A 16,642-nucleotide genomic window follows, 5' to 3' on the forward strand; every position below is an offset into this window, starting at 1 on the left:
TTTATGTTTGTGTGTGTATGACCGAATAAATGTAATTACTTCCAAGATATGTGAACATGTATGGCTTTATAGTATAATGACCCTTAATGTAAGATAATGAAATGTATTATGAAGAAGAGATTGTACTATCAGATCAAGAGAATATATTTCTGAATTTGAATGTTAATACTTGGTGCTTCTGCCCAGTTAATTAATGCAAGACTTCTAAAAATAGAAGATAGCTATAGATTTTTAAAACCCTTTGTTGCTTTGCTTAAATCACTTTTTAATTTCAAAGAGAAAAGCCTGGATTTGTCCAATTTTAATGCTTTTCCTTTAGGATCAAATTAAAAGACTCTAGCTACAGGTTATAAAACAGTGTTGGATTTTGGTAGTTTGTTTTTACTAATTGCAACTGAATATCAAATGTATAGATCTATCTTGTTTGTTTTTTAACTCCATTTATAAAATCCTTTACTGGTGACAGTAATGAAAGGAAAGGGTCCCGTTTTTTAAAATTTCCTCTTGTGGAGGAACTGAACGGGAGTTTGAGACTGTGACTCAGTGCACTCTTTCCATTCATTCCCAGGAACTAGTCAGACTCCTCCTTGGGGAGACTGATGGCGGTGTAAAAGGTTTGTTGTGGCCAGTGTCAGAAGCCTTCCCGGCTCCATCACCAACGCCTACCTGCCACCTCGACCCACTGGAGACCACTTAAACACCCGAGCGGAGGCGACAGCTGCTTTCAGAAAACCATGCTTCATGTCAGCAGGCACCAACGGCCGAGTTTAAACTCTGTTCAGCATGTGGACACCGCGGAGAAATGAGCTGCCCGGACAAGCCAGGGCAGCTCATAAACTGGTTCCTCTGCTCCCTGTGCGTCCCGAGGGTGCGGAAACTCTGGAGCGGCCGGCGCCCCAGGACGCGGAGGAACCTCCTGCTGGGCACCGCCTGCGCCATCTACCTGGGCTTCCTGGTCAGCCAGGTGGGGCGCGCCTCTATCCAGCACGCAAGGCCGGCAGGAAAGGGGCCGCACCGGAGCCGGGCTGCCACCGAGGCCCCGTTCCCTGAGATACCCCTGGATGGCACGCTGGCCCCTCCCGAGTCCCAGGGCAATGGCACCACGCTGCAGCCCAACGTGGTGTACATCACCCTGCGCTCAAAGCGCAGCAAGCCGGCCAACATACGTGGCACAGTGAAACCGAAGCGCAGGAAAAAGTATGCGGTGGCTTCTAGAGTCCCGGGGCCCGAGGCTTTGGTGGGACCATCCCTTCGGCCTCAGGTAGCTGCAAGGGCAATGGATTCTGAAGTACCCGGGCATATCCCAGGAGGAAACCTGGCCAAGGCTGGGGAGCGACCCTGGAGGTGGATCCAGGGTCCGGGAGCGAGAGGTGGGGGCGCAGATGTGCAGCTGCCCCTGGCCGGGGAGAGCAACATCAGAATCTACAGCGAGAGCGCCCCATCGTGGCTGAGCAAAGAAGACATCGGCCAGATGCGCCTGCTGGCCAACGGCGCCGTGGCGGGTCTCCAGCCGGCCCAGTCCAGGAGTGGAGCACGCCTGCTGGTGCTGGAGGGGACTACCCGGCCCTCGGTGCCCGCCTGCGGTCCCAGCCCCTGCGGGCTGCTCAAGCAGTCTCTGGACATGAGCGAGGTGTTTGCCTTCCACCTAGACAGGATCCTGGGACTCAACCGGACCCTGCCCTCTGTGAGCAGAAAGTCTGAGTTCATCCAAGGTAACCCTTTCCCAGGCTTCGTTATTTGCAGCTGTCGGGGATTGGGCTTGATTTTCTCTTTTGCCTCCCTCTCTTTTTCTAAATGATTTTCTCCACCCACGGTTCCCATTTGGACAGCAGCAGCAGCAGCCTGTCTATCCACGTGGTTGGCATCCTTGATTTTCCCAGCTTTGGGAGGATGCAAGCTGTCCTCCACAGGCAAGAGAAAGCCCCCACAGCGGTAATCTGAGCTCTCTGTTTCCCTGACCTTGCGTCCCAGAGGTTTATTAAACCTAATTAAAGCCAGTGGCAATTTCAGTGATGAGGAGTGGAAGCTGGAGTGGAAGAAAAGAACTTGCGGACAGTAAGGCATATTATTAAATAGGATACGACTATGGAAGTAAGTAGAATGTTGTGCATGGGAAGTTTTTAAAAGTAAGGTGGGGGTGGAGAGGTGGGATATCTTTTTTCTGCAGATGGAATCTTTTTAAGAGGCCCAGAGCCAGATCCTGTTAGATTCAACACCTTCATTTTTCACAATGGATTTAACCGCTTTCATTTACAAAGCTAATGAGATCAAAAGAGGTGATTTGTTCCATAGATACACTAATCAGCTGGTGGATTCTCCAAGTCCATGACTATGGTTTATGGAACTTGAGTGTCCAGATGCTGTCAGGTGATAAACATTTTGTCAAGTTCCAGGGTGTACAGCCAGCTGCTTCGGCTGCAGGTGGCCAGGACTGGTGTGTGGCCATGCTCATGCCACAGAAAGAATTTTCTCTGGTGCCTGAGGCAATTCTGGAGTGTTAGGACAAAGTAAGGTAGGTCCCTTACTTGTATTTGAAAGCATAGTGATCCCAGAAATTGTCACTAGCTCAATCCAGGCTAGTCCAAGAAGCTAAAAAGAACCCCAAAGAGACTGTAAGCTCAAAGGCTTTCTTTACTTCCTGTCACCATGTGAGTGCGTGCTGAGTCACTTCAGTGAATGCAAAGTCCGACTCTTTGCAACCCCATGGACCCCATGGAGCCCACCAGGCTCCCCTGTCCATGGGATTCTCCAGGCAAGAATACTGGAGTGGGTTGTCATACCCTCCTCCAGGGGATCTTCCCAACTCAGGGATCGAACCAGCCTCGCTTATGTCTCCTGCATTGGCAGGTGGGTTCTTTGCTACTAGAGTCACCTGGGAAGCCCCCTCCTGTCACCGTAAAAGCATTTCAGCCCAGGCCCTGTGGAGTCTGGACTGGAACGCATTAAAGCCTCGGGAGTGGTCAAAAGCCAAACCGCATTTTATTGACTTCAGGAGTGTAATTTAGCCTTAGAATGGGTATTTCTTGAACTACCTGTGATTTGCTTAGAAAGACTGGTCATTCCCTACTCATCCTGGTTCATGGCTAAGTGCTTCAGATTCACAGGTGTATTTCCATGTCTCAAGTTCACAGAGTCTTCACCGGAAGGAGGCCGATGTGAGAAAACTTATCTAACATTCAATCAAATGTTGCTAAAAGCTCATTTTTAGCGGGTGCTTGCTATTTGCTAAACACTACACAAATTGAGACATACAGTCCATATACACCTTGATTCCTGTTTCTCACAACAGTGCTAGCAGGTAGGCACTGTTATTATTTCCACTTAGTAGATCAGTTCAGTTCAGTGCAGTTGAGTCGCTCAGTCATGCCCGACTCATTTGAGACCCCGTGAATCACAGCACGCCAGGCCTCCCTGTCCATCACCAACTCGTAGTTTATCCAAGCTCTTGTGCATTGAGTTGGTGATGCCATCCAGCCATCTCATCCTCTGTTGTCCCCTTCTCCTCCTGGTCCCAATCCCTCCCAGCATCAGGGTCTTTTCCAATGAGTCAACTCTTTGCATGACGTGGCCAAAGTATTGGAGTTTCAGCTTCAGCATCAGTCTTTCCAATGAACACCCAGGAATGATCTCCTCTAGGATGGACTGGTTGGACCTCCTTGTAGTCCAAGGGACTCTAGAATCTTCGCCAACACCACAGTTCAAAAGCATCAATTCTTCGGCACTCAGCTTTCTTCACAGTCCAACTCTCACATCCGTACATGACCACTGGAAAAACCATAGTCTTGGCTAGATGGACCTTTGTTGTACTGAGGCTTATTTAGGCAAAGTAATTGGCCTCGTGTATATGGCTAAGCAGAGTTTTGAGCACAGGCCCAGCAAACTTCATGACATCAGCTCTTCGCCTTTGGGCTTAGGTGGCTGTATCACTTCCTCCAGACAGGAGTTCCTGGGGAGAAGGGAGAACTGGGAGAGCACAGAGACAGCAGGCGCACACTGAGGCTATCCTGGGCCAGCAGCTCAGAGGGTACCCCGGGAGGCTCTATTGCCATTCATTTCACCTTGTAAAGGCCCTTGAGAAGAGGTGATGCATGCTTGAATGTATCCCGAGGAACCATAGTCTGATCTGTCCTTTCAGATTCCCTGGGAAAATGCTGGATGGAGTTGGGAGAGTGAAGTGGAGTTAGAAGCCTGGGCTCTGGAGCCAGACTGCTTGAGTTTGAATTTACCAGTCATGCGACTCTCCATGAAACAATACCCACCTCATGAGGCTGTTGTTAGTTAATCCATAGAAAACCTTCAGTGTGTGTGTGTGTGTGTGTGTGTGTGTGTGTGTGTGTATGTGTGTGTGTATGTGTGTGTGTGTGTTAGTTGCTCAGTTGTGTCCAATTCTTTGCCATCCCATGAACTGTAATCCACCAGACTCCACAGTCCATGGAATTCTCCAGGCAAGAATATTGGAGTGGGTTGCCATCTCCTTCTCCAAAACCTTCAGTAAATATTGGCTATGTGTATTACTACACTAATCACTTGAGATACCAATTTCATTGAGTAGCCTCAATGAACTCATCTAGCCTCCAAGCCTCATCTATCATTTTCTTTGTTTTAATTGAAGTGTAGTTGATTTACAGTGTTGTGATAGTGTCAGGTGTACAGCAAAGTGATTCAGTTATACATACACATATATATTCTTTTTATACACATATATATTCTTTTCAGATTCATTTCCATTATAGTTTATTAAAAGATTTTGAATATACAAAATATACTCTGTGCTATACAGTAGGTCCTTGTTGGTTACCTGTTTTCTATATAGTAGTGTGTTATCTGTTAATTCCAAACTTTTAATAGATGCCCTGCTCTTTGGGAACCATACATTTGTTCTCTATGTCTATGAATCTATTTCTGTTATGTAAGTAAGTTCATTTGTATCATTTTTTTGCTGGTTCCACATCTAAGTGATATCATATGTTTGTCTTTCTCTGTCTGTCTGCTTATTGTATTTAGTATGATAATCTCTAGGTCCATCCATATTGCTGAAAATGGTATTATTTCAGTCTTTTTTATGGTTAAGGAATATTCCATTGTATATATGTGCCACATTTTTATCCATTCCTCTGTTGATGAACATTTAGATTGCTTCCATGTCTTGGCTCTTATACTGCTGCTATGAACACTGGGGTGCACGTGTCTTTTCAAATTAGTTTTCTCTGGATACATAACATTTCTTTATGTGACAGGACTAGGACTGAAACCCAGGTGTCCTTCTTTCTTAGTGAAACTAAGGTGCCAGGATACCTCTAAGGTATCTAATTACATTCTCCAAATATCCAGCATCTTTGAGAATGAAGAAGGCAGTTGGATTCAATTTGAAGGAGGCATTTATAATCCCAGTATAGACCGGTGCTCCCCTCTCCTTTCAGAAGTAAGTGGCATGGAAAGAAACTGCCAAGGTTACATTGACATGACTCTCTATGTGATGAATTAAATACCAAAGATCGTATTTTAGGTAATACTAGAAATTTCTTTGTTCTTTCTTTGATTCTTTCTTCTAGAATGTAGTTATTGAGAGTCATAAAATCAGGCCAATTTCCTCAGGAGGCTAGGACCTAATTTAAATATAGTTATGAGCACTCTTGGAGAAGGCAATGGCACCCCACTCCAGTACTCTTGCCTGGAAAATCCCATGGATGGAGAAGCTTGGAAGGCTGCAGTCCATGGGGTTGCTAGGAGTCAGACAGAACTGAATGACTTCACTTTCACCTTTCACTTTCATGCATTGGAGAAGGAAATGGCAACCCACTCCAGTGTTCTTGCCTGGAGAATCCCAGGGATGGGGGAGCCTGGTGGGCTGCCATCTATGGGGTTGCACAGAGTCGGACACGACTGAAGCAACTTAGCAGCAGCAGCAGCATGAGCACTCTGCACAATATGATTCTATTCATGGAGACATTGTACTGATGTAAAGAACATATATAGATCAGTTCTATGGTAGGGGATACACAGTCTTAGGTTCCTAGTACTACCCCTAGCCTTATCCTGACTTGTGTCTTTCTCCCTTTGATTTCCACAGATATGCGTATCTTCCCTCTGGGGTCCTCCTAGGCCTCTCTTGGTCCAAGCTTAGCTTTATTTGAGCCTCCGCATCTACCTAAAGTGATGATAGATCTCATCTAGGTACCCAGCATCTGCTTCTGGCTCATTCTGTGTCACTGCTTTGTAACTACAATTGCTTGTTGATCATCTCTTCCTTCCCACTAGGCTTTAGGTCTGTGAAGGCAGAGATATCTCCCGTTTTGCTCATCACTGTGTTTCTGGATCCCAGTAGAGAGTCTGGCACATAGTAGGTGCTCAGCAAATATTTTTGAATAAATGTAAGAATGCATTTTTGGACTGTTCCACTGACTCTAAACAGTGAATCTATATTTTGCTTCAGGCTTTCAAAACTCAGGACAACTGCTACCATTTTTTTGTCCTAAATCCAGGCTGGTCTTTCTCCTGCAGTATCTTATAAATAGCTCATTGAAAAGGGTAATGAAAAATGTCCTTGGCAGCCTCTGAATTATGCAAATAATAAGGTTTATGGAGCTTATTCTTGTGAGGACCATCAATATAACATGGTCTGCAACCTCATGTGCCCAGTCACTTAGTTGTATCCAACTCTTTGCAACCCCATGGACTGTAACCCGCCAGGCTCCTCTGTCCATGGGATTTTCCAGGCAAGAATATTGGAGTGGGTTGCCATTTTCTCCTCCAGGGTATCTTCCCAACCCAGAGATCGAGCCAATATCTCCTCTTTTGGCAGGCAGAGTCTTTACTACTGAGTCACCTGGGAAGCCCCTCATACTGTAATGTATGTGACCTCAAACCATAGTGTATGGTGGCCTCATACCATAGTGTACGGTGGCCTCATACCCGTGAGCCACCTGGGAAGCAACCTCATACTGTAATGTAATTTGATATTGAGTTTTCTATAGCAGGAACAGTAGAACTCAGGTATGTATTTTTCTGATGATCTGGCTTGGTCTGGGAGTAAAGCTTTTAATATCTGGGAGAGTGGTTAGGGAGACAGCCCTGTAAGTAATCTTCCCTAAGTGTTGTTTTTCTTCTCTGACTTTTGATGAATGTTTGTGAAAATGAATTTATGCTTGGTAACAAGAACATGGCTAGTCTGTCTTGGGTGGTGAATACAGATATTTTGCTTCTCTCAGTTAATCTTTCAAAGAAACCTATGCAGGAGACATTTTCTTACTTCAATTTTGAGAAGAAAGAAAGATAAGAAGAAAGCAGCTCAAGGTCACACAATGAGTTTATTTTCCAGGAAGAATTCAAGCACTTGTCTTGTAACTTCCTGTTTATCATCTGCTTTCCTCACCAAATCATTTCAGGGGCCTTAATTAAGTGTGTCTTCTTTCCCTATCACCACAACCTATTCATGTACTTGTTAGTCAGTTATTTAACACAACTAGACGTTGATGACTTGCATGCTGATGCCCAAATATGGGCTATTTTATTTCTTAAGGAGACAGCACTGTAACCACAGCAAGAATAATACTGAATGTCACTACGTACCAGGCACTGCTGTAAGTACCGTGCACCTATTATCTCATTAAATCCTCCTAAACTTTTATGACAGGTACTCTATGAGAGACATTTTGTGGACGTAGAAGGAGAGGCCTAGTGTAGTTAAATACCTTTGCTCAAAGTCATGTAAATTAGCCTGATGTGAAAAGGGTCCATAAGGTGCAAAGGGAGAAAGAGCATCAGAGGCTGGGATTGAATGATGTGCCTGTTGCAGCCTCTCAGATGAAGCTTTCTGCCCATTCATTCCAAAGACAAAAGGTCCCAGTGATAAAGCTCCAGGTACTTCTTTACTTGTCTGTTTGTAAAACTGACAGAAGTGATCCTGTCATCCCAAAGCCACTAGCTAAGGTTCATCTGGGGTCAGGTTCTTGGTTGTACAACTTGATGAATTCTAGATGTTTCTCCTTGAATCCCAATATATATATATATATATGTGAAATTAGCAGGTATACTGGCCCTGAACGGTATACTGAACCATTTTCTGACAGGTGTCACTCCAAATATATCCTAGAAAATAAGAAGTGTGTACTTGGGGAAGCGTAAGGTTGTAATTAGGTAGGGATGGTCAGGAGGGGACCATCCTACAAAGTCTAGCCGTGACCACTGAGCCAGAGTCCCATCCTATGATACCTGTGTGGGAAATACAAAACTGAATTGAAAAACAGCATCAGAGGCTTTGTAAAAAAATCCATGTTTGCAATAATGAAATATTTTTTTAGTTGTGAGTCTATGAAGAATCTAGTGTTATGTACCACAGAACATCTATATTGCATTTGATGTCATTTATCTGTTGTATTACTTAACAGTTCCACACAGCAGATAGTATTAATACTTTACATATAGGAATCCTGAGACTTGGTAAGGGTACATAGCTAGTGAGCAGTGGAAGTGAAATTTGTACCCAGATCTGTCTGATACTAAAGTCTCCCATGTTGCTTCTCTTACCCACAGTGCTGCTCAAACATAACTTGATATACTCATGAGATAGTGACAGCAATGTGCAAATTTTAACCTGGTGATTTCTGATTTACCATTATGCCAACCTTTCTATTTAACCTATTTTTTCAACTCAACTATTTAATATAGATACTAATTTTCACTCAAGGGAAGTATGACCATACTACTTTAAACACAGCTACAAGGGTTATTGTTGTTTAAATACAAGCCAATGCCTCCAAGATTTTCTTGTTTTACCATAAACAATTACTTGTATGTAAATATGACTGAACATATTAGTATGTTTTCTGCCAAACTGTCCTTGGGAAAGTCATCAATCATGACAGAGGTCACCAGATACTGTATGGTGCTGATACATTTAGATAAGTTTTTAACAAAATATTTCAAATATGTATCTAAAGCAAGACAAAGCAGATTATGTCCATGTAAAGAGCAGAGGAACCCAGTGGCCCCTGTGATCCGCCACTTAGCAGCCTGGCCAACCTTTGTGGCAGTCCGCTCATCTACGCAAATGAATCCCAAGGGCTACCATTTTGGTAGCATTTAAGCATCCTACTATTTTTCATGCCTAGCATGGAAGATGCATTATGTTTGCTTTATTTTTAGGATGCTGCTTTACTGCCACAGAGTTGTCAGACTGAATTAAGGTAGCCTTGTTCCAGGAATTCTGTGTGTCAAGGCTGCTTGGATGACAAACTGCAAGCACCCCACCAACTTCCATTTAAATTCATTGTAAATCCCAAGTTGCTCACTGTTCTCCTCCTTGTATTGCCTCATCTTATCATAAAGCAGGAGAAATATGCTGTGTACTTTTCACTCTCCTCTTGAGTCCATGTGAGCAATGCTGTGAGTTTCTGGCTGATGGTGTGACTGCCAGGGCAGGGAGATTGCAGCTGCACAATTCATGTCTCAAGCTCTCAGGTAAGGACAGAGGTGTTTTGCAGGGAGTTATAAAAATCACTCAGATGCCCATACTACTTGGAAACACCCTGACTTCAAAATCCTAGAAATCTCAGACACGGGTGCAAACTTTCTTAAAATATTAACTCAAGAGTGTAGGAATCATGTCTTATTTTTGAGGAGCTGGAAGGAAAACACGTTGTGTTCTTTATCAGAAAAGCCTTAAGGGTTTTATTTCTTTAGCAATCAAATTGAGTTGGTCAGCTTCACCCACAGGTTTACTGAGCATGGGCTCCAAGCAGGGCTGGGCTCTGCTAATTTCTTGTTTGCTCATTATGTACTTTCATTGGCCTAGTGGGGAACCTGGGAGCCTTCTCTGCTGTTCCTCTGGAAGGTGCCCCTGGATCTCCCGTGAAGCTGGGAGAGAAGGGTCAGTGGCTAATAGTTGCCACAGTGCTCGCAGCCTGAAAATGGCATGTTCCTCAGTTCCATGCAGTCTGTTTCCTTCTCCAGCATCACATTATCCTTTTTTCTTTTAAGAAATATTTATTGAGCACCTGCTATGTGCCACCATTCTTCACTGGGGGCTATATCAGTGGGCAGAACAGTCAAGAACCCCTGTCCCCATGGAGCTGACAGTGTTGGACTGCGTGACCGCTCATAGCCTGGAGGGGTTCTTCATATGACCCCTGATTTCAAGATTCAATCAGCTTGAGCCTGAGCCCAAGGTCATGACCTTTCTGTTGGGACTGAATCTGTTGCCTTCTCTAGGTGGGTTAAGGACTACACAGATGCTGACCTCAGTTAATGGGCAAATATTGACATTTCAGTTGAGTTTGCTTGTAGTTTGTAGCGTGTACTTCCTGTCTGTGACTCTAAACATGAGGAAGAAGCTGTAGAGTTTTAAATTCAAATAGCTTTGCAGTTCACAGCGTGGACTGGCCTATCTGTTTGCTAGGGCTGATACCACAAAATACCACAGACCAGATGGCTTAAACCTTTATTTCTCACAGTTCTGGAGGCTGGAAGTTCCAGGTCAAGGTGTCGGCTGGTTTGGTTTCTTTGAGGCCTCTTCCTTGGCTTGTAGACAGCCACCTTCTCACTGCGTCCTCCTATGAGCTTAACTGTGTGATCCTGGGCCCCTTGCATTCCTTCACTGTGTCCAAATCTCCCTTTTTCTTTTAAAAAAAACTAAAATTTTTCAAAAAAAATTTTTAGGGTTTTTTTTATGTGCACAGTTTTTTTTTTTTATGTGCGCAGTTTTTTGTTTTTTTTTAAGTCTTGAAGTTTGTTACACTATTGCTTATTTTTTATGTTTTGGTTTTTTGGCCAAGAGGCATGTGGGTCCTAGCTCCCTGAGCAGGAATTGAATCTGTATCCCCTGCATTGGAAGGAGAAACCTTAACCACTGGACCATCAGTGAAAGTGAAAGTCGCTCAGTCGTGTCTGACTCTTTGCCACCCCATGGACTATAGTCCATGGTATTCTCCAGGCAGGCCAGAATACTGGAGTGGGTAGCCTTTCCCTTCTCCAGAGGATCTTCCCAACTCAGGAATCGAACATTTCAGGTGGAATGTTTACCAGCTGAGCCACTAAGGAAGTCCCCAGATCTCTTCTTCTAAGGACGTGAGTCATATTGCATTAGGACCACTCTTAATTACCTCTTTAAAGGCCTTTCTCCAAATGCAGTCACCTTCTGAGGTGCTGGGGTTGGGACTTCAGCATGTGAATTTTGGAGGAACACAGTTCAGCTCATAACCACTGGTAGTCTAGACTCCCTGAATTTGAAGCCAGGTTCCACCACCTGAGAATTGTGTGGTCTGGGAGAAATGACTTAATCTTTTTCTACCTTATTTTTTCAAGAGTATCATGATATTGGTAATGGTACTAACCTCATCGAGGTGTGAGCATTGAGTGAGCTGATGTGGATAAAATATATATAACAGCGCCACCCCTCTCAAAAGGACACTCAGTGATTGCTATCTGTTATTTTCATTTGGTTTCTAAGCTAATTCAGCTCTTCGTGATAATGTCTCCTTAGATTTTCTTAGTTTGTTTCTCTACGTTGATGTTTACGTGAACTAAATAAACAGGCACTTCATGTTGTCATTTAATGAAAGTGCTTGGGGTGGATGGTGGATGATCCCAGTTTTTCCTGTTTGCGGAGTGCAAGGCACTTAACGTTCATCATCTCACCAAAGTGTATGGCAGCCACACACACCAGTTACTCTTGAGCAGGTTTCCTGTGGGGAAAACGAGGCTCAGAGAGTAAACATGTCCTCCAAAGGCTGGCAGGTCGTGTGTGGTGGGGCTGGGACCCAGCCTCATCCTCCTCACTGTATGAGCCGTCACCATTACCCTCTTGCCTTAATGGATTCTCAGCGAGTGTGGGCTGGGCCTTCCCAGGTAATCAGCATCCACATCAGAACCTGCTACCTCCACGGCCTTTTGGTATGATTCCTGAATGGAGCCAGGATGCCTTAACTGTCCCCTTCTCAAGACACTGATTTTGGGTCACAAGGAGTGAGGCAGTGTGTCTGCACCACTCCTGTGTTTATCATTCCCAGTCTCAGAGAATTATGGAGATGTGGGGCTGGGTGGTAAAATGAGGGCCTGGAACCCCTGGACGCCCTCACTTCTACTTCTCAAGGGCCTCTAATTCTTTTTGATCCATTTATACTGTTGTTGTTCAGTTGCTCAGTCATCTCCAGTTCTTTTTGTTTTTTAATTTTAATTTATTTATTTTAATTGGAGGCTAATTACTTTACAATATTGTATTGGTTTTTCCATACATCAACATGAATCCGCCACGGGTGTACACGTGTTCCCCATCCTGAACCCCCCTCCCACATCCCTCCCTGTACCATCCCTCTGGGTCATCCCAGTGCACCAGCACCAAGGATCCTGTATCCTGCATGAACCTGGACTGGTGATTCATTTCTTATATGATATTATACATGTTTCAATGCCATTCTCCCAAATCATCCCACCCTCTTCCTCTCCCACAGAGTCTAAAAGACTGTTCTATACATCTGTGTCTCTTTTGTTGTCTCACATACAGGGTTATCATTACCATCTTTCTAAATTCCATATATATGTGTTAGTATACTGTATTGGTGCTTTTCTTTCTGGCTTACCTCACTCTGTATAATAGGCTCCAGTTTCATCCACCTCATTAGAACTGATTCAAATGCATTCTTTTTAATGGCTGAGTAATACTCCATTGTGTATATGTACCACAGCTTTCTTATCTATTTGCCTGCTGATGGACATCTAGGTTGCTTCCATGTCCTGGCTATTATAAACAGTGCTGCGATGAACATTGGGGTACACATATTTCTTTCTTTTTTTTTTTTTTTACAACAATTTGTACTTTATTATTATTTTTTTATATATATATTTTTTTTATTAAATTTTAAAATCTTTAATTCTTACATGTGTTCCTTTCAATTCTGGTTTCCTCGGTGGGTATGCCCAGCAGTGAGATTGCTGGGTCATAAGGCAGTTCTATTTCCAGTTTTTTAAGGAATTTCCACATTGTTCTCCGTAGTGGCTGTACTCATTTGCATTCCCACCAACAGTGTAAGAGGGTTCCCTTTTCTCCACACCCCCTCCAGCATTTATTGCTGGTAGACGTTTGGATCGCAGCCATTCTGACTGGCATGAAATGGTACCTCATTGTGGCAAAGTCATATCCAATTCTTTGCTATCCCATGGACTGCAGCACACCAGGCTTCCCTGTCCTTCACCATCTTCCAGAGTTTGCTCAAACTCATGTCTGTTGAGTCAGTAATGCCATCCAACCATCTCATCCTCTGTGTCCCCTTCTCCTCCGGCCCTCAATCTTTCCCTGCATCAGGGTTTTTTCCAGTGAGTCGGCTCTTCACATCAGGTGGCTGAGAGTATTGGAGCTTCAGCATCAGCATCAGTCCTTCCAATGAATATCCAGGACTGATTTCCTTTAAGATTAACTGTTTTGATCTCCTTGCAGTCCAAGGGACTCTCAAGAGTATTCTCCAACACCACAGTTCAAAAGCATCAATTCTTCAGGACTCAGCTTTCTTTATGGTCTGACTTTCATATCCATACATGACTACTGGAAAAACCAAAGCTTTGACTATCCAGACTTTGGCAGCAAAGTAATGTCTCTGCTTCTTAATATGCTGTCTAGGTGTGTCATAGCTTTTCTTCCAAGGAGCAAGCGCCTTTTAATTGCATGGCTGCAGTCACCATCTGCAGTGATTTGTAGCCCAAGAAAATAAATTCTGCCACTTTCATTGTTTCCCTATCTCTATGCCGTGAAGTGATGGGACCGAAGCCATGATCTTCATTTTTAATGTTGAATTTTAAGTCAGCTTTTCACTCTCCTCTTCCACCTTCAAGTGGCTCTTTAGTTCCTCTTCACTTTCTGAGTACAGTGAAATCACCACTTACTAGGAGGTCACACCAACCAAGTGTTTATTCAGGGGCCACGGACCATTGCTTAGAACCTACAGGCTAGAGATGGAAAGTGGGGGATTCTGAAAAATTCACTCTTATTCATCAGCATATTTGAGTGCTTGGTCTAGATATCATGTCAGGAGCTGGAGAACCAAAGATGATTGGTGATGAGTCCCTGTTCTCAAGAGCTCAAGCTTGGAAGGTGGGAGGTGGCTAAGCAAACCTATCCTACAAGAGTGGTCAGGTAAAGACCTCAATGGAGATATTTTTGGAGAACCCTGCAGGCACAGAGAGGGATGTGTATTTAGGGGGATAGTTAGGGGTGCTGCAAAAAGATGTAGAAGCAGTAATGTCAGACTGTGGATGAAGTGAGATATGGGTGGGTGTAGAAGGATGGAGAGAGCATATGCCTGGAAAACAGTTCTGGGAAAAGGAGATTAGCAGTTGGAGGGGGAGAGTAGAGAATGACTGGGTTTGTGTCATGGAAGGACATGGACTTCATCCCACAGACCATGGGGAATCATTGATAGTCTGAAGAAGTAGGGTGATGTGATGAGCTTTGGACTGCAGGAAACTTACTCCAGTCAAGAGTTCATGGGTTCTTCATCTACATTAGCAAACACTAAATGACCCAGGACTGCACCACCCAGATGTGATGAACACTCTATTGGCAAAATGTGATTGTCTGTGGAGCCTGGCAGTGATCCCATCCTCATGATCCTCTGAAGCTGAGGTCGGTTCCTGTTTTTCAAAGTGGAATATTGAGGCAGGAAGAGTCTGGAAGTTTCCATTTTCATAGCGGAAGTCCTGGGCAGACCTCGAAAGCAGAAGTTTCTGTCCATGAGTCAAAGCTTCGGAACAAAGAAGGACACTTTTTAAAGTGGAACTGATGGTTTGGATTGTGTGAGTCGTCTGTGGTGGAGGAAGTCACAAGTGCTTCACGCTTAGCTAATGCTTGAGGAAATGTGGAGATTATTTAAACTCAGTTCAACCTCAAGAAAACTAGTGAAACAGAAAACTAACTAAATGCATTTATTTTTTTGTTGCAAGAACTAAATCACCCAGAAATCAGATTCCTAAAACAAGACCTTGTATTTGGGCTCAATTGTCTGCATAGATTCTTAACATATAAAATATATGGAATTCTGCCTCTCTGTTGCCTTCCCCTTTTAAAATCATAAAAACCTAATATAAATTGGTTCTTCCTAATATGTGACAGTGCTGTATTTCAGTGTCTGTCTGGATCTCTTACCACCCTGCCAGACAGGTTTGGAAGATGGTCTTTTTACCTCTTGGGGTGCTCAGTGCCTCAGTCAGGGTGGCTAGGGGCTGGGCTCCAGTCTTATGGAGATCAGAGATACTGTCAAGAGTAGAACCCTGGGACTTACCTGGTGGTCCTGTGGCTAAGACTGCATTCCCAATGTAGGGGACTCAGGTTCTATCCCTGGTCTGGGAACTGGATCCCACATGCCACAATTAATGATCCTGCATGCTACAGTGAAGACCCAACAGAGCCCAAAAAAAAAAGGGGGGAGGTACAATCAGTACTTGTGACTTCTTTCTCAACCCCACCCACATGATCAGCTCTTCTTCAGAGAAGGTTCTTCTCCTTATCAACAGCTATAGCCCAATTCTGGAGCCCAGTAGTTTTTCGTTTTGCTTGTCTTTGCACTGAGAACTCAGCCTTTATTTTAGTCCTTCATTCACTCCCTTCAGAACGTTCTTCAACTGGCAGACATGTAACCTGATCATCATTACACATGTGTTTGTCTGATTCTGCTGAATTCCTAGCTACAGCATGGGTCTTGCCTGGGCTGGGATCTGGTAGGTCCTCTATTTTTGGTATGCTTCACTCTGAACTCTTTCTATCCAAAACACAGGGACAAAATGGGTCCAGAGATTAAGGGGTAATGGTAAGTACATGCTTTTGGAATAAGAGGATGTTTAAAAACCTGAGTATCTTATTCTCTGTCCCTACCCTCTCCCTCAAGGCCATCAGAATCTTGCATTCTTATTTACTCTCTCTCACATTAAATAACTTGTCCATGTTCATCAACACTAATGCCGGGGTCCAGCCCCGGTGGATCCAGAGTGATTTGAAGGTGGGGGGACGGTGTCGGCGTCTTTGGAAAAATACATATTTAATTACAGATATATAAAGAGATTAGAAATGGATAGTGTAGTAGGAAGATTAGTGGAGAAAAGAGGCTGAATAACTTGGATTACGTGGAATAGCATCCATGCTCCAGATGGGAATTCAGCCAGAAAAAGGAGGAGCAAGAAAGAACAACACGGGCGAATCAGTCTTTCTGGAAACTGATTCGATTTCTTTATTTTGGGGTTTGCTTATATACCTTTTGTTACACATAGGGATGAATACAGAGTCACATGGGGGTCAGCAGTCCTGACCTTTATCAAAATCAGGTGCTTCACATAAATGTATAAAAAAAAGGTCTTAGGGATATTACATCATCTTCTGGCCAGACCTGCTGACATTTTATGATCCTTTCTTTCTGATAACCAAAAAACTTATTTCTTCCAAGGGTGTTTTTTCTTAAACCAGGCACCACCCTCCAAATAAAGTTACATTCCTATAGGGTGAGGGTGTAGTGAGTTACAATCAAGAAAAGAATTTATTTAACCCAAGGTTAACATGATTAATCTTAAAGGTTAATACTTATTTCTCCTATATGCTTAAAGGTTAATACTTATTTCTCCTATGTGTTATATTCATTATAAGGGCAGGGAACATGGAGATTTAGCA

General features: G+C 43.7%; 1 protein-coding gene across 1 annotated transcript in view; it reads left to right on the forward strand.

The window, feature by feature from the left end:
- Nucleotides 1–802: 802 nt before the first annotated feature.
- GASK1B (golgi associated kinase 1B) overlaps nt 803–16,642 on the forward strand; it is a 65,828-nt gene continuing 49,988 nt past the window's right edge. The window contains exon 1 of the mRNA XM_068990235.1: nt 803–1,712. Within this exon, the coding sequence (XP_068846336.1) occupies nt 803–1,712 (910 nt within the window). The remainder of the gene's footprint in view (nt 1,713–16,642) is intronic.

Source organism: Capricornis sumatraensis, chromosome 17 (assembly GCF_032405125.1).
Source record: "Capricornis sumatraensis isolate serow.1 chromosome 17, serow.2, whole genome shotgun sequence".
In the NCBI taxonomy this organism is placed as follows: domain Eukaryota; kingdom Metazoa; phylum Chordata; class Mammalia; order Artiodactyla; family Bovidae; genus Capricornis; species Capricornis sumatraensis.